At 41.9% G+C, this 18,916-nt stretch overlaps 1 protein-coding gene across 2 annotated transcripts in view; it reads right to left on the minus strand.

Annotated features, from left to right (window-relative positions):
- Nucleotides 1–17,856, minus strand: part of LOC117448310 (homeodomain-interacting protein kinase 3-like) — a 60,941-nt gene extending 43,085 nt beyond the window's left edge. For both annotated transcript variants that reach the window (XM_034085550.1, XM_034085549.1), the window contains exons 1-4: nt 17,501–17,856; nt 13,533–14,527; nt 13,109–13,300; nt 12,735–12,916 (exon numbers count right to left, since the gene is read on the minus strand). In XM_034085550.1, coding sequence (XP_033941441.1) covers nt 12,735–12,916; nt 13,109–13,300; nt 13,533–14,525 — 1,367 coding nt within the window. In that variant the 5' untranslated portion in view covers nt 14,526–14,527; nt 17,501–17,856. The remainder of the gene's footprint in view (nt 1–12,734; nt 12,917–13,108; nt 13,301–13,532; nt 14,528–17,500) is intronic.
- Between the last annotated feature and the right edge of the window lie 1,060 nt (nt 17,857–18,916).

Consider the following 18,916-nt stretch of genomic DNA (forward strand, 5'->3'; position numbering starts at 1 on the left):
ACTATCGCCGTAGCGAATCACCCGGTTTTGTATGACCAGACCCTCTTCACCTCCCGGGATACAAACCGGAGGAACCAGGCATGGAGGGAGGTGGCAGAGACAGTGGGGGAAACTGGTAGGTTTTCGCCTGTTTGGGGAGTTTATATATATATTGCTCGCATAAAATCCCCTGGGGTTTTTGCTTTGTATGTCGGGGGCGGGAGATTCATGTGATTGGTTGTTGGCCGTGTTGCTTGAATAAAATCCCCAAGCTCCAGACACGCCCAGCTCCAAGCTATTTTTGGAGCTGTAGTGTGGACGCTCCGTAAGAGGTCAGTAAGAGTAAGTAAGAGGCCCAGTTATGCAATACCAAACAGAGCTTTGTATTAGACTGCATCAAATATTTACAGAACAATCTTGCCAAGCAGTGACTAAGGCCCCGTCTACACGGAGACGATATCAGTTGAATCCGCTAACGTTCTCTATCGTATAGACGGTTCGTCCACACGAGGCCGACACGGAAACTCGGATACCCTTTGATTACGGCTCCCAAAGTGGGTAGGTCTGAGGACGAAACGCTTGCGGCTCTGCATGTGTGCCCTATATGATCATTCCCTGAAAACGATGACGCCATAGCCCCGCCTCTCCTGCTCCCCCCCGCGTCATTGCTGATGCGTTTCGCCAATAACAACAACAACAATGGCGGATCACATGGTTGCGTTGTTGCTCCAGACGCTACTGACCATGATACAGATGTTAGTGCAAAATCTACAGCTCCTCTACCACAACCATCAGCAACAATAATAATATGATATAATAATAATAATAATAATAATAATAGTCATCAGTCTTATTCGCTGCTTTTGGTTTATTTTGTGGCGGAAGTACATCGCCACTTACAGGCCCAGCATATGTACTACAGCGTCTCCAGCGGTCTCGTGCGGACGGACACGTTTCTTAAGCCGATTCCGTGTGGACAGAAGACTTTTTGTTGATATCGAATTCGGTTCGTCTCCGTGTGGACGGGGCCTAAGAAAGGGATTGTTGTGTTCTTATTTTGAAAAACCCCACAGTAGTTTTAAATGGTACGATAAAAAGATGATCACAAAAAATTGTGTTTGAACTCAAAGGAAAATAATAAAATAATTCATCAGATGAATTCAGGCTCAATTCTGCTTTTTTTTTCTGTAGTGTGTTATATAGGTTTTACACTTCACTCGCGTTGGTTGGACTTTGTTTACATTTAATGACATCACTATGTAACAGTCGCAGCAGATTGGGCTCTGGTTTAAGACACAGGGTGAAATGAGGTGCTGCAGCACAGGCAGTAGGAAAAAAACCTTTCTGAACATTGAAGCATGTAAACACCTCACAGTAGAGGCACAGGATACAAATATCAACCTGAAAAGTAGCATTTAACAAGCAGAGGAAACATAGATTCATTAGAATGATATTAAGCCTGTAGGGAAGTTAGCATAGTAGTGTAAACAAGCTACACACTGGCTGAACAAATACCACTTATTTCAAAATTAGGAAAACTTACAGAAGATTAACAAGCCAAACCAGTTGATTGCTTAAGTTTACAAAAAAATGATGAAATCAAATAAACTATGAGGAAGAGGACAAAGATTTAAGGAAGATGGTTTAAATTGCACTTTTGTCTTACATCCATTGGTTGTTCTATGTTTGAGGTCAACAAGAAAGCAGATGTAGTTTTACAGCAAGATTTGACCATTTATTTTGAATATCTCTACAAGTTTACAATAACAAACCTAAAAAAGGATAGTGTGTGTTGTTGTTAACAAACACAGGCCGTAACACACCCACAAACACACACCCCCTGTCAGGCATTTGGCAGACAGACCAGGTTCCAGAACTAACCGTTCACACTAGAGAGCCGTAATTACACAACATGAACAAACACTGCACACTGTATGGCAACTAGTGTTGTCACGATACCAACATTTTGGTTTCGATACCGATACCAAGTCAAGAATTGCGATTCCGATTCTTTTTCGATACTTTTCTTAAAAAAAGGGAAACACGGAATATCGGCTTTAAAATTAGGAATAACAGATGATTTTAGCAGTCAGAACAACTAAAGCAGCAGGTAATAATAACAGAAACGCCAAAGAGTCACATCTAATATAAATATATATAAAAGCATTTATTTTAATTGTGTAGCAGTGAGTTTAACATTTTGGCAGCACTGTTGAGCATTTTGAAAATGTATTTTCATGCCTCTGTGCAAGACTTAGTCTTTCTATCTTTATAGCCACTGGTGTAAAGTAACTAAGTTCATAAACTCAAGTACTACTTGGGTACAATTTTGAGATACTTGTACTTTATTTAAGTATTTCAATGTTTCTTTTGTTACTTTGTACTTCTTCTCCTCTACAGTTCAGAGGTACATGGTGTACTTTTACTCCACTACATGTATTTAATCCCTTTAGTTACTTCACAGATCTGGATGAATGATGTGAAATATAACCAAGTGTTGAATCAGACTTTAGTTCCACCTGGAGTAAATCCACCAGCTACCCTGCAGTCTACAAAGTACTTCAGACTAGCTGCACCTTCACCAGCTTTGAGAACACTTTCATGATCAATCATTATAAAACATATCATATATATTATTCTGAAATGGACCAATCTGCACAATGACTACTTTTACTGTCGCTACTTTAATACTTTTACTTGAGGAACATTTTGAATGCAGTACTTTTACTTTAACAGAGTTTTCCTACACTCTGGTGCTTCTACTTTTACGGTCGCTACTTTAACTATATTATATTTTGATGATAATACTTTTGTACTTTTATTTGAGGATCATTTTGATTGCAGGATTGTTCCTACATTCTGGTACTTCTACTTTAACTCAAGTACAAGACCTGGGTACTTCTACTTTTACTCAAGTACAAGATATATACTTATAACACCTCCGTTTATAGCCTATGAAAAAAACTAATAGAAAACGAAGGCTAAAGCTAACGTTAGCAGATAGTGATGCTAGTTTGCTAGTTAAGTTTGCTCAACGATAATATTGCGACAGAAAAACTTTTCAGTGCACTTCACCCTCTGCCGCTCCGACAGGGAGCTCTGCTCTGAACACCTGAACGGCCCGCTCACAGACTTCTGGCGTCTTTTCTGTCAACGAGCCGAGGCGCAGCGGCAGTTGCACTCCCACTTGCAGCCATGCTTCTCGTTTTCTCACATGCTCTGGCAGCTAGCGCGTGGCCGCGTGCACGAGAGAGGGGAGGGACTTGAGAGGAGCGGGACTGCAGGCACGGCTACAGGGAGTGGAAGCAGAGCGCTGAACACACACGGCTCTTATTAAAACGGCGCTTTTTCACGGGAGTACTTTTCCCCGTCATTCTTAAAGTACCGATACTAATGAAACGGAGGAATCGTACCGTTTTTAACTGCAGGGTATCGCGGTACCTTTCAAGTATCGATACACCGTGCAACACTAATGGCAACACACCCCTATGGGCTCAGAACAGTCTCATAATACACACATGCACACAGAAGGATTCACACTTGTATTTCATGATCCGCAAAATGATCCACACTTGTGTTTTCCAATGCACACAAATGTGTTCCGTTTCATATACATGTAAATAAAATCCAAATACAGAAAAAAGTTTTACATAATGTAGTTTTGATCCTCACACATTTGTTTTCCATTTAAAACCTCTGAACCTGCAAACACAAACCGCTTTCGGTACACGGATCGCTGTGCATTCGTGTGTGGGTTTTTTGAGACTCCCGACGGTCAGCCGATTCGTACTTGTATTCTTTTCTATCTATAGCCAATCAGATGTCTCCTCAATTCTAAGCCAATCACATGAGCGCGCCCCCACGAGGGTATGATTTATTGCGTAGACGTAGAGCTTCATGTACGCATTTTGCGCAGTCCGGTCAGCTCGCTAAACAGAGGGCGGAGCATCAGGTGATCATGCAGAGCTGCGTGTCTCCGTCAGACTCAGCAGCTGATCTGATCTCTCTCGCGTCTAGTTACACTTCACTCGCGTTTATGTCCATATCGATCAGATCCAGCTCTCCTGATCGGCCTTTATAGAGAGCACCGATCAAACTATTAAGCGTGAATATCGGCCGATAATGACCGGCGGGGCTCCCCCGTTCACTGTCTAGCACTGGCTTCGTAGTGCACTGATCGATTAGGCTAAGCTAACCTGTAGCTGCTCCCTCCACACTCACAACAACTTCATACAGACATAAATAAAGCAGCTGTATTCGCCGCACAGGAAACACACATTTAAAACGGTTTTGCCTGCCATTTTTGTTTACACAAGCATTCATCAAGGGTTCGGAAAGTGGCGCTGTACCTTAATAATATAAAGGCTTGTATTTGCGTGCATTTCCTGTTCGGAAAGTGGCGCTGTACTGAGAGTGGAGGTGTCCTGAGATTAGCGCCTGCAGGCAGGCTCCATGGACCTGTCAGCTCCGGACAGCGCAAAATGCGTACATGAAGCGCTACGTCATGAACGCAAGAAATCTACCCTCGTGGGGGCGCACTCATGTGATTGGCTTAGAATTGAGGAGACCTCTGATTGGCTATAGATAGAAACAATTACAAGTACGAATTGGTTGAGCGTCAGGGGGGGCTCAAAAAACCCACACGAATGCACAGCGATCCGTGCACAGAAAGCAGTTTGTGTTTGCTCCCAAGCCCTGTTGTTGCCATTTTATTTTCTGTTAAATAAGGTTAGTTGACCATGAGTTAGACCCGAGTCTTTCTGACAGTTCTTATTTTGCCGCTGCCCGGTGTAATTCAAATCTACCGCCGCTCGCACCACAGACACACAGCTGCTGCTGTCCAGTCGCAGCACCGGAAATGGAACTGCTGGGAGAAAAACTGACTATCAGAGATTTAACGTTATCTTTGATAATATTTCGTCTCCTCATTTTTCGTCAACGAAAGTAAAGAGAGATCTTGGCATAGTTTTTATTTAGTAAACTACATTTTCGTCTCGTCACTTTTTGTCAACGATATTGCATGATGATTTCGTTACAGTTATTGTTTACTGCCATCGGTGCCGTCTCGTCATCGTCTCGTTTTTGTCATGGAAAAAAAAGGTCGTTGACGAACATATCTCGTCATAGTTTTAGTCAACGAAATTAATACTAGTCTCTTCCCAGCTGGACGTGCCTGGAACACCTCCCTAGGGAGGCGCCCAGGTGGCATCCTTACTAGGCGCCCGAACCACCTCAACTGGCTCCTTTCGACGCGAAGGAGGAGCGGCTCAACTCCGAGTCCCTCCCTGATGACCGAACTTCTCAGCTTATCCCTAAGGGAGACACCAGCCACCCTGCGGAGAAAACCCATCTCGGCCGCTTGTATCCGTGATCTGATGACCCATCCTTCATGACCATAGGTGAGGGTAGGAACGAAAATGGCCCGGTATACAGAGAGCTTTGCCTTCTGGCTCAGCTCTCTTTTCATCACAACGGTGCGGTAAAGCGACTGCAGTACCGCTCCCGCTGCTCTGATTCTCCGGCCCATCTCACGCTCCATTGTTCCCTCACTCGAGAACAAGACCCCGAGATACTTTAACTCCTTCACTTGGGGTAAGGACTCATTCCCTACTTGGAGTGGAAAGTCCATCGGTTTCCTGCTGAGAACCATGGCCTCAGATTTGGAGGTGCTGATCCTCATATCAGCCGCTTCACACTCGGTTGCGAACCGATCCAGTGAGTGCTGAAGGTCGCAGACCGATGAAGCCATTAGAACCACATCATCTGCAAAAAGCAGTGGCGCAATCCTTAGTCCACCGAACTGCAGACCCCCTCCCCCACGACTACGCCTCGATATCCGAGCCATGTATATTACAAACAGGATTGGTGACAAAGCGCGGTGAAAACTAATGTTTGTTGTCCACTGCTGACTTATTTCTGCGGATTGATATGACTGCATACAGTCGCTTGATCCTCCATAGGAATGGTCTGTTCTTCTTAGCAGCGGTGTATTAATGAGTATTAACAACCTCTAAAATGTCCAAATTGACCAATCAGAATTGAGAATTCAACTAAACCGTGTAATAATAATTGATATCCAATAGAACAACATTTACAAATAACAATTTCTCTCTTAATCACATTCACAATTACTTTGAATGCAATATCAGATTCTAAATACACATAATATAGGTCGTTTTAAGCCATAGTAGCTAATATTAGAAATTATAGATAAAATGTTTTTTATGGTGTTATGCATCTTATACATATTTACTCATTTCATTGATTACATTATTTGGTCACAATTTCTGTTTCTTCAGCTCAAGACGGATTGTTTACCATTGTTACTGTATGGCTTTAAAAATGTGCTTAACATAAGCTTAATGTTCCAAACAACAATTATCTATAAAATAAAAATGTTGCATTTTTGAGCAGAGCCAACTGCAACTGCCGACAGTCAAACCTCTGAGGAACTTAACCAATGTGTTTTTACAGGGTACAATGCCAAAGTTAGAAAGGCAAACGCTTTGTTTGTTGTCCACTGCTGACAGAGTATGTTGCACCGTCATGCGGCGCAGTCCGGATGTGTTTTTTCTGTCCTCCCGGGGAGTCATATCACATAGACCGGGAGCTTTTTAGGAGCGGAATGTTTCCTGTAAAATCACTAGAGTAGCTGCAGTTGGCTGCAGTGTTTGCTTCTGGACAACATCAGTTTCCCTTTTCTGTATTACTGTGGTTTATACCACAGTAGCAATACGGTAGAGACGGTAACGAGACTATAATTAAGCTGACTGGGTAGGAAAGGCAGTGGTATTTTAGAAAAGCAAGTTGAAGCAAGGACAATACTATTGACACATACTGCAAATATTATTATAATTGATGAAATGCAGGTAAAGAACAAGGAATCTAGCAACATGTTAATACAAATACACCACTTGTGTTTTATTCATATTGAATGTACGAGCAGCCGGTATGGGATCCACTCGGAAAAACAACATTAATCCACAAATACAGCTACATGTCTTTCTAACTGTTTTACTTCCCCAAACCAGTGGCGGTTCTAGAACATTGTACATGGGGTGGCAAAGGGGGGGCAAGAGGCCATGCCAGGGTGGCATGGGAGGGCGTACAGTACCTGGTGTTTTATACTGTATACACTTTTTATTGTTCAATCATGCCCTAACAAAAGTGTTCTTAATGCACAAGAGAAACAAGGTGTTCAGACAAACAAACTAAAATATAGTATAAAGCAGCATAAATACTCATGATACCCTAGAATCCTGTTTACTGTAAGTACAGTCAAAGTACTTGGTTATAATTAAGTACACAAATGACATCACCCATCTCTTAAAGTGCACCTATCATGCTATTTTTAGGCAATAGCATAGGTCTCAGATATACAAATATATAAAAAACATGTCTATGGAGTGTTTTGCTCAAAATACCAAACAGATCACCCATTCTAGCCATCCCTCATATCCCTCTATTTCACTTCCTGTGAAAAAAAAAAAGGAAATCGATTAAAAAAAAAGGAGGGGGCTGAGCTCATGCGGAAGGCAGCTACTGTCTAAACTAAATACTGCCATGATGAAACCCCATATCATGGATTTGTTCTGAAACAGTATGGAGCTCAAAGGCTTTCTCTCTTGCCGGTTATACCACAAGGTGAGCCAATCATCAAAACTCATTTCAACATGAGAGTACACCTCTTTCTTCATGTCTACTCAGGAATATACTTTCATGTTAATTAAAAAAGAATGGCAAATGTGCACACCATGTACTATTTCGATGTGACTAGTGTAAAACAACACCTTTGTGACACATAAATCACACCTAGACAAAGAAAGCCCAACACAACCTGGCTAAATCTGTAAGCATGCTAAGATGATAGCCATCTTTCCTTCCACCTGAGCTGCCTAACTGAATTATTCACATAGCCCAGTGCTCCGTTTTCATTGTGGCAGCTGGTTGTACGTCACCGGCCCCCGCAGGAAGGGAACAGTCACCTCACCAGGCCCTGCTGTGTCATGCTGCCATGGTAACGACACGTTACAGCATGACAAGCACTCAACAGCTTCTGCCTGAGACAGAGTTGTGCTTATAAAATCAACAAAGTTCAAGTGTGTGTCAATTTACATACAACAAAGGTTTGCTATGATGGAATAAAGACACCCACTATAGCAGAGGACTATATTATATTTAGATTGCTGAAATTATATGGAATGCAACTTCATAGGAAAATACAAAAGAATATAATTTAATATAAAACCCAACTGACTTCAATAAGCATTTAATGGAGGACAATTCCAAATGCTTACACTACCATTACTGGACATACTATTGCTATTCTTTGCTACAATATATACTACTTGTGTTTTAAAATGTAGATCTTAAAAAGAAGAATAAAACACTTTATTAACCCTAAGGGGAAAATCTTTTTTTTAAATCTCTATAAACACAGAAAAAATACACACAAAGCACAGAACATATACACATTCTTAGGGGTTCTGTGCCTTGCTCAAGGACACCTCAGCAGTGCCAAGGTTTTGAACTGGCCCCTCTCTATCCCTATTTGTGTTTCGATTGGGACTTGAACTAGTGACCCTTTGGTTTCCAAGCCAAGTCCCTCCAGACTATGCCTAAGAGTGTTAAGGCAACTTCAATTGTACAACTTATTCATATTTATGTCTGACTTTTGCACCACACTGCCGGCAATGCTAGCACCTATGGTTCTGAAAAACCCAGGGAAAACCCCAGAGCTTAAAGGAAAAATAAAACCTCCTCCTACCCACTTGTGGTGAGGCTAGCATTTTCTTAACAGCCTCGCTGTGATAACAATACAGTAGAGCCATTATGCAATGTGAGCACTGGAGACATGCTGTCCTGCAAACCACTCTCCTGATAACATGATGTTCCAACAAAATGACACGCACACTGCCGTCGGAATCAAATTACATAATCATATAGGTAGGAAAAACAGTGGTGGCATCTCCGGACCAATGAGGACATTTGCCTCACCAGAGGCCTGCACTACAAAGCCGGATCTTCGCTTAGCGAGCTTGCTTCAGGGGAAACTCGGGGTTTACGGTCCTACGATGCTGGTTCTCTTTTTAGCGGCCTAGATCTCCATGGTATGCTGAACGGCTAACCTGCTCCGGACAAGAGATCAAGTCAGTGAAAGCACCGCCTGCTGACCAATCAGAGCTCAGTGTGTGGAGTTTAAAGCGATCAAGTCATATTACAGGAGAAAGGAAATACAGAAAAGCTGCAGGAAAGACGGCCGGCAAAAATCAACTGACTGTGTGAACGTGAACATTAATAGAATATCACCTCCATCTTCAGAGCAATCTGACTATTATAACATTAGCGTTAAGAAAGCTTACTTAAATATCTGCCACAACATAAGTAACCGGATCAGAGTAACATTACGTAGCCTACAGTCCGCCGCACTGTGAGTGCAGACATCGATGTGTCTCATTATCATTCATATCACGTCATAATGTATCATATATTTCCTTATCTGAGTCGGCTTCTGGCCGTGCAACACTCACAGCGTCACAGACTGTATGCAGAAGTATTATTTTAAGCAACACATTAAGTTGACGAAACACTCGAGTCAAATGTAATTAAAGTCAGATCCACTCGTGTCTCAGACGGGGCATATCATAAACCTGTTAATGTACGCACTCAAACACTTTTTCTGTTACCAGTGTTTAAGTCATGGATGTTTGAAGTTTAACTTCTAATATTATAGTTTACTTTTCATTCAGGAAGTATGACGCTGCGCTGTCAGTATGCTTCTCCATGTTTGTGATTGGTCAAATGTTGCTGGCCCCTTCCCTTTCATGTGAACGCGCACTCAGCCGGACGGAGAAACCGTGGCTTGAGTTACCGAGGTGATAACCAGCGTCGTAGGACAGTTTAGCCAGAGCGCGTTTGTTTTGGATTAGGTAAACCAGCTAACTCAAACCTATCCAGGTATGTTGAACTGGATTCGTAGTACAGGCCTCTGGCCTAACAACACAAGAGTATGTATACAACACAAGCTGTCGACATAGCTAAATCAACACCCCTACAAACAGAACAAGGGGGAAGGGAGGCCAATAAAGACAAAAAGGATAGACGAATGAAAGTGTTACCAATAATGAGCAGAGACTGGCAAGAAGTAGCGATGTTATACTTAGGTAAAAGTACAAAAGTAATGGCAAAAACATAAACTTAAGTACCAAATATAAAATGTGTTGTTGTTATGCATAATGGCTGTTTTCATTAACAGCTGGTACCTAAAACAATACAAACAAATGTATCAAAGAAAATACTTTAATATGCTATTTATGTCACTTAGTTTTTGTGTAATTGCTGCTACAATTCTTTTTTAGCCACAGTTGTGTACTTAGTCTTCATTTTGATTTTATTACTAATATCTAATTTTCTTTCTTTTTTATTTTTGCATTCCATTTTTAACTACCATGCCACTTTTGCTGTAACGCCGTTCACTTCCCCACTGTGGGACTCATAAAGGAATTTGGATTCCAGATTGTAGTGGAGTAAGAGTATAAAGCATATAAAATGCATAACTACTTAGTCAAAGTGCAAGTACTTCAAAGTTGTAGTAAGCTTCAGTACTTGAGTCACTTTACTTTGCTACATTTCCCCTCTGTGGCAAACGTACACACTGGTACTCTCAAGTAGCCGGAATTAAAGAGCTAACCCAAGGCTATAAGCAAACTACCGCACACGTTTCAAAGAGAAACTCCCTCTGGAGGGAACTTTGGGGTTTTAATAATAATAATAATAATTCCTTACATTTATTATAGCGCTTTTCCAGATGCTCAAAGCGCTTTACAAATACACATTACACACATCATACATGCAATGGTCACCTTAGCATACAGACAAACCTACACTAACCCACTACAGGAAGGGGAAACCCTAAAGAGCAACAAGGCACCTTTTACTGAAGCCATCGCCCATACGTTAAAAGTGAAATGTTGTTCTGCGTCGTTGCATCTCATTTAGCCACTTGTTGGCAACCACTTTTTTTCAAGACAACTAAAAAACAACATTACAGGAATAGAACATTCAAACCTCTTAGGCTTGTGTAAACCAGAGACCTTCTTTCAGGCAACTTACCACGAACCCATTGACTTTAATATAAGGGAACCGGAAGTGCTAGAAAGCCAACTAATTTTCCTGGTTTCATTCCTGCAGCTCTCTACAGCGCAGCAGGTTAGAGTACGCTGTGTAACCTACATGAAGCCTTGAGTCTTGTCAGCTGTAGTTTAGACACAAGGACACATACGAGCACACCCAGACACACACAGGAATGTCTGATGCTTTTTCCTGGATCTAAATGTGGGTTTTCACATACCACATTCTCCCCCGGCCTTCTGTGTCCCGAGTGGCCTCTCGAAGAATCAGTGCCAGCCCCAATTTTAACTGCACTCTGATCTCTGCGTTGCCCGTGCTGCCCACAGACAAAACACATGTGAGCACACCCCAATGTACACTTAACCGGGTCAACTTTATGTTATGTAACAAGTATAGCACCACTCTCCTCGGCTTGCAAACAAATGGGGAAGTTGCACCATGGGTTGGTATTCTGGTTCTCTGTGGCTCTTCATTTCGTTCAAAAACGGTTGAATCACCTGCAAAGACCTTGTGCTCCTTACAGGGCAATGCAATCATGACTGGACAGGGTGTAACGATGGGTGTGTGCAGCGGCTGCACAAATATCCAATATCTCAATCATATTTGTCATAAATTGCACAATATTTAAGGAGCTTGCAATAGTTGATCAGACTGGAATGAGCGACTTGCTGAAACGTGCTGAATGACACTACCAGCCTGTTATTCATTGGTTAATAAAAAGGAATTACTTTGCCTTACACCGTAGTTACTAAATGTTCAACGTTATTTTGCACAACATTATGTCTTGAAGTTCACAATCCTGTTCCAAAGGCAGGTTCCTACTCTCACCCTAGCCTGAGACGTGCCCAATATTCCATGACTGTGTTCCTCGTGTAAACATTTCAGTTCCTCTGAATGTTATGCGAGAGCTGTAGAGTTCAGGGCGTGACGCGCTGAACACAGTGCAAACATAGGTGCATGCAGGCAAAGGGCCATAAAGGAATACGTGCAGGAAAGAGTGAGGGAAACAGGAAAACAAAGAGTACAAAAAGTGAAAGACGGAACAAAATAAATATGGGTGGGGGGGGCTGTTCACATCTTGGAGCGCCCTGTGTGCACGTTAATACAGACAACTTGGCATTACATGAGAGAAGGCTGCGGAGAGAGTTTACCAAGCCCTGTGGGGAAACACATATGAGACACGCACATACACAACCATTACCCTTGGGACTGCATCAGTTAACTGTGCTGGCATCTCGTGGTGATACGTGACACGCCATTTCACCGCAAAACATATCTGATCTTCCAAAAAAATTATTCAGTGAATCTAACTTCTGAACATTTTGTACTATCTGCAACTGGCCCAGTCCTTCTAAGGTCGAGCGGATAGATAACTCAACTATGAAATGCCTCGTTCAAAATGTGGCATGGCAATTTGTAGTACTTTTTTACACTGACAAAATCAAGTATATTTAATTAACCAGATCACAGCAATAAAATCAGCTTCAATAAGTAACCGAACCCTAACAAAACAAGGGTAGGAAAACCACAAACGGGCATGTTAGTAATCTCCAGCCTCACCCAGTGCAGGGTGACTCCCCTGCAAGTGATTTCAAGGTGTATGAGAGAAGAAAAGAAGCATGCACCTGTAGTATCTGGACTGCAGGTAAGTGGAGCACACAGCCTTGGAGACATGGCTGGCTGAGCCAAAATCGATGACTTTGACTCTGTAGGGCTGCCTGGAGGGATCAACCAGCATGATGTTCTCTGGCTTCAGGTCAGCGTGGATCAAGCCGAGACACTTGAGCTTCTTTAAGGCTGTTGCCACCTGCAAGATTTACAACAATAAAATATATTATAATGTTGGCACTGTGATTCTAATGCCACAGCACAATGCAGACATGTCATTCCCTTCTATGGTTACTTTTTGTTACACTTTTAATTGATGTCTAACCTGTACTAAAACAGACATGGATACTGTATCTACGTGTATGGGTGTCTGCAGCACATGTCAATTTACCTGCTGCAGAATGGGCCGGATGATTTTGAGTGGCAGGGGGCTGAACTTGTTCTGCTTCAGGAAGTCATAGAGGTTTTGCTCCAGCATCTCAAACACCAAGCAGGTGTGGCTTCGGTGCTGAAAGCACTCGAGAGCACGCACCACATTGTGCTCATCTGCGTTCTCGCTGCTCAACCGGGCCAGGATCTCCACCTGGAGGAACAGGAGCAAGAGAGAAAAACAACACAGATTCAGTACGGAGGGTTCAGTACGCACTGTCTTTGTTGTAATAAAAAAAAAAGGCAATATAACAAGTGTTCCTCTTGTTGTGTGCTGATGTGAACCCCCCAGCAGATACAAGCAACACCATACCATGCGATTCTCCAGTTGTTCACAAGTTAAACTCAAACCCAGAGACTGGTGCATTTTCTTTACAGATTCTCACCTCGATCTGTCCCTGGCGCGCATAGGATGGGTGGTTCTTCAGTATTTTGACCGCCACCACTTCATTTGTCCCCCTCTTCCAGCACTTCACTACCTGACCGAAGGTGCCCCGACCCAGAAACTCCAACACCTCGTAGCTGTTCTTCAAGGAGCACAGAACCTCGTGCTGAACCAACTGATAGTCACCATCTGCTGATCCGGTTCTGGTCACAGTGGCTCCTGCCGCCGCTTCGGTATTGCCATTAGGCTTGATGTCGGTCCCCCCCCCCCTTATTCCCATGGCGGGTGGCGGCTGAGTAGGAAGTGTCCCTCCACCCCCTATTCTTACAGTGTCTGCATTGTTCCCGGTGCTGGTTTGCAACATGGCCACAGCGGCAGGAAGTGACGGTAGAGCAGATGCCTCCTCCACTATCTGCATGACGCAGTGGTTCTCCCGCGGATGTTCTCCACCTTCGCTTGCCTTCTGTTCACATCTCTGGTTGGCGCCTGTGTCTTGAATGTTGACGTATCCTCCTCTCGCTTCTACTCTTCTGCCCTCTTCCTCCTCTACTCTGATGCAGGCCCTGCTCAGTAGACCGCAGTCCAAGCTCCCTGCTGATGGAGTTCCACCGCTGTCTCTACGAAGCCTCACTTCCTGTGGGCCTCTGCTCTGGCGAAGGGACTCCTGGATCCCAGCTTCACCCTGTCTCTCTTCTCTCTGTAATCCTGCAGTCTGCAATTCACACTCCTCCCTGTCTCCAAGCTGCAGCCCCCTGTGCAGTCTTGCTGAATCGGCACCAGTGGGGGATGGGACAACGTTGTTGGGATAGGCAATACCGTAGTTGACTCCAATCACATAGGTCTTGGACACAAGTCGTTGCTGAAAGGTTCTGCTGGTGTTATTACTGTGGTGGGCTTCGTCTGATGGTCTGATGGTACTACTGCTGCTGGTTCCTAAGGCACTTGTTTGAGCTGAGTGCAGGTGTGATGGGTAGACCAAGACTTGTGAGGCCATACCTAAAGATTGGGGACAAAGAAAACACAGGCCATATGTATAATTTAGTCAAGGGTAAAGCAAGCTGACACAATACCAAAGATATAATGTGGTGCATTGCAAGGGCTCACATGACAACGAGAAGTTGAAAGGATCTTGGTTTTTGTTAGGTACGTGATAGTTAATTTCATAAGAGAGCTGTTTTGTTTTGATGTGTTTTCTGTTTGTGCTTATAGTATGTAAATGGGTGTTTGCGTGTTGGCCCCAGGAACAATAGCCAATGCTTATGATGAGTCCGTTATGTCCGCAAATGGGGATCGTAATATTGACGAAGACAAAGGTTTATAGGCATTTTCTACATAATTACCTAACATGTTGACAACATTTTTAATAAAAACTCTATTAACTAAACTTTTGTGTAAAGAAAAGAGAATTGGAAGAGCAAGGTAGCCCCCTTTCCTATCAACTGAGCAAGACTGTGGTCTAAATAAAGCCAATACACATCCGAGCCATCATGTCACCCTCGCTGAAAAGGGAACTGGCCCACTGTAATGGGAGCTGGGGGAAGCCTGCTGCTTCTCTGGCCTGCCCCTGCACGCTACACTGGAGGCTAGGTTTCATACAAAGTAGAAATGCCAAGCAAGCAGTACCCCAGGGGGAAATGATACATCAGGAAACACGAAGGGTGTTCTGTAACTCTGTGACATTATACCATCATTGAAATGACTGGAACTGACCCCTTTGATGGATAAACCTTCTTTCTGGGACGTGACTGGAATTTAGTTTTGTTAACCTTGCTATTTTTAAAGTTTCCTAATGAGATGACAACCAAGCAACATTCTCATGCTTTGAAAGTCATTTCTGATGTCACAGATAGTGTCATATATGAAATATTGTATCAATTACCAAACCATTTTCCAATTTCAAACAGCAGTATTTCAGAGTTTCTGAAAGGAATGTTCCTCTCCTCGAGCAAGTCATAACACAATGATAATAGGCAGAGGCCAAGCCTGTCAGCCACACTTCCTGCATATTTCTCCTAACAGGGACATACGGTGTGTCTGTCTGGGCTTACGCTCAAACTCAGAGGTCATTTGGGTTGTAAGGCTACAACACGTGTTACCAAACACACACAGTTGAGAAGCTAGCCGTCTTCAGCACAATGCTGAAAGGCTGTGGCCTTCCTAACTACTGAAGGCCTCACACACAAGCTCAGACAGGCCGAGAGGAGTGCCACAACGTCAACATGAGAATACAACACACTTATCAAGACTTGTAGGGCTGGCGAGTTTTAACCAACATACTGCCTACAAAAATTAACAAATGATGTTATGAACTTTTCTTTAAACTCAGGAAACAAACAGACAACAGAAAACAAACGGACCCTACTCTAGTTTGAACTATATCACCTGTTCTCAAAAACTGAGCTGCCTACTTATGTACTAGCTTCAGACAGAGGTCTCCTGTAACCTGGAGGTGGTTGTAATTAGAATTTCTGGATCAAGATCGTTTTCGAGAAAGATAGCATTTCCATTAAGTAGAGATCAATGTATGCATGGTATTCATGAACCGCCCACATTTGATAACCAGCTGAAGCAACTGACAGAAGTCCAAGGCAATAAAAGCAGAAAAAACCCTACTGTGACTGGTGTGGTGCAAATATGTATACCCGGTCCCTGTGTATGCTTAGCAAGGTGCTATAACCATCAGGCATTGAAGGACACTGGCACAGCTGTGATACCTCCTGCTCTATCCTCCAACTGCCAACATAGGTAGTCTGATATCCCACACAACCACGATCCAGGCCTGAAATGGAGAGCTATGACACAAGAGGTGTGTGTGTGTGTGTGTGTGTGTGTGTGTGTGTGTGTGTGTGTGTGTGTGTGTGTGTGTGTGTGTGTGTGTGTGTGTGTGTGTGTGTGTGTGTGTGTTTCACAGTTGTACAAGTATACCAGCTGTATATGCAGTTTGTTACTGATCAATCTAGGAGACAGTTGACATATGGCAGGGGTAGTGTGTGTGTGTGTGTGTGTGTGTGTGTGTGTGTGTGTGTGTGTGTGGGTGTGTGTGTGTGGTGTGTGTGTGTGTGTGTGTGTGTGTGTGTGTGTGTGTGTGTGTGTGTGTGTGTGTGTGTTTGGGGGAAGGGCAACACCAACCTAGACACCTGTTAAAACGTATGTAGTAAGTGACAAGCAGCTAAATACTGTGTGTGTTATACTATTTGGTGTATAGCTAACACAAATGTAGCATTATTAACCAACCTGGCTAATTTAAACCTACCGAAAGTTACCTATTATTTTTGACGTAAACGTTAGAATTGGTCACTATCTTTTCAAGGTAACATCTTAAAAAACACTTTTTGCTACTTCTAAATCACTACAATTCAAAAGGTAAATAGTGTACTTTTACGTGACTACATTAATGTAATACCTTTAGCTACTCTGAATATTTGGATTCATAATGTGAAATATAAACAATACATTGATAAGACTTTAGTTACACCTGGAGTAAATTCACAAGCTACCCTGCAGTATACAAAGTCATTAAAAACAGCTGCATCTTTACCAGCTTTGATAACGCTTTAATGATCAATAATTATAATCAAAACATATCATATATTATTCTGCAAAATGGATACTTTTATTTTTGGTACATTAAGTATATTTTGATGCCAATACTTGTTTACTGTTACTTGAGTAATATTTTGAATGCAGCACTTTTACTTGTAACAGAGTATTCCTACACTCTGGTACTTGAGTACAAGAGTACTTCTCCCACCTCTGATTATGAATAACTAATAATCGTCGTTAGCCAAAAACTAATTAGCCTTCACTGCTACAGTTGGCTGCCAAGGGGAACACACTGAAGTTGGCTAGCTAAACAGTTAGCAAACAAGCTAGCTGTAAGCAAAGTATTTTCAACGGTAAAATAAAACCGAAAACATAACAAGTAATGCTGAATTTGACAACCACTTACGGTAATATATGTTGACATACCTTCAATAAGAGCTATAAATAATATCACCCAGAGCGTCAAGGAACAGTCTAGCAACGTTGAACCGCACCACAGTGAAATCCTGCACCGACGCTGCTGCTGCTGCCATCTTGTTCAACGACGAGGAGACACCGAGCGACTTTCCACACATTTGAAGCTCTAAATAACGCAAATAACTGGCTATTACGAAAGCCAGCTGTATTTGATGTTTTCGACAGCCGTGTCAGGTGTCGACCAGCGTTGTTCTTGTCTCCATTCAGGACAAGGAACCTGTATTTCTAAACTTTTGCATGCTAATACGCCGCGTCCCCGACAGAGATAGCTGCTGGCTGTTAGCTGTTGCTGCTGGTTCGGTAGCTTGTTGCTTCTCCGCATGTGTGGAATGTAGGGGGGGGGGGTTGTGTGTGTGTGTGTGTGTGTGTGTGTGTGTGTGTGTGTGTGTCACATTGCACTGTGACAACTTTGTAAAAACATGTAACTGTACAGTTCGGAATTTATATCTTTATTATTATTATATCACCATTGAAAACGTATTGTTGTTATATATTGTTCAATGTGCACAGTTTGACTTTTTGTGTAAATATTGTTATTATATTGCACATTTTAACTTTTTCCATACATCTTTTTTCTATTTTATTTCAACTTTTATTGCAACATTTTTACTTTAACTCTGTAAGGTTACATCAATCTTTTTTGTCTTTTTATTTTATCTTGTATTGCACTTTTTGCACTTTTACATTTATGTTAATGTACATCTTTTCGTTGTATTTTATTATATCGTGTATTGCACTCTTTTACTTTAACTTCGTATTTCAACATAACTATTGTTATTTAAAATCGTATTGCACATTTCTACTTTCATTTCTTGTTTGTTTTATATGTTTATATAAATATGGTTATTTTATTTTGCATTGCCAATTTTTTATTTAACTTCCTATGGTTACATTACATTTTTATTATATTTTTTTATCTTGAACTTCACACTTTTACTTTTACTTCTTGTGTATACATTTTGCTATTTCTTTTATTTAACCATTTTATTGGATTGCATTTCTACCTTAGCTTCTCATGTTGACATTATGTCTTAATTAGATTTTGTTTTATTTTGTATTGCACGTTTTTACTTTAACTTCTTGTGTTTTTATAAGTATGTTATTCTAAAATGGAGCAACTGTCACAAACATGTTTTTCCTCCACAGGATAATGAAATTATTCTGATTCTGATTTAACTTCTATGATGCTTTAATCCACTAAATACATTAAGATATGTTTTCAAACATGTTCTTAAGATGTGTGTATTTAACCATTAATTACACTTTATTTAATGATTCATAATAGTTTAATAAGTCAAAATATGTCTACATTTATCCAATGCTTTTCAATGCCAACAATAGCTTTTGTGCATATGACAAATAAGT

This window comes from Pseudochaenichthys georgianus, chromosome 6 (genome assembly GCF_902827115.2).
Source record: "Pseudochaenichthys georgianus chromosome 6, fPseGeo1.2, whole genome shotgun sequence".
Taxonomy (NCBI): domain Eukaryota; kingdom Metazoa; phylum Chordata; class Actinopteri; order Perciformes; family Channichthyidae; genus Pseudochaenichthys; species Pseudochaenichthys georgianus.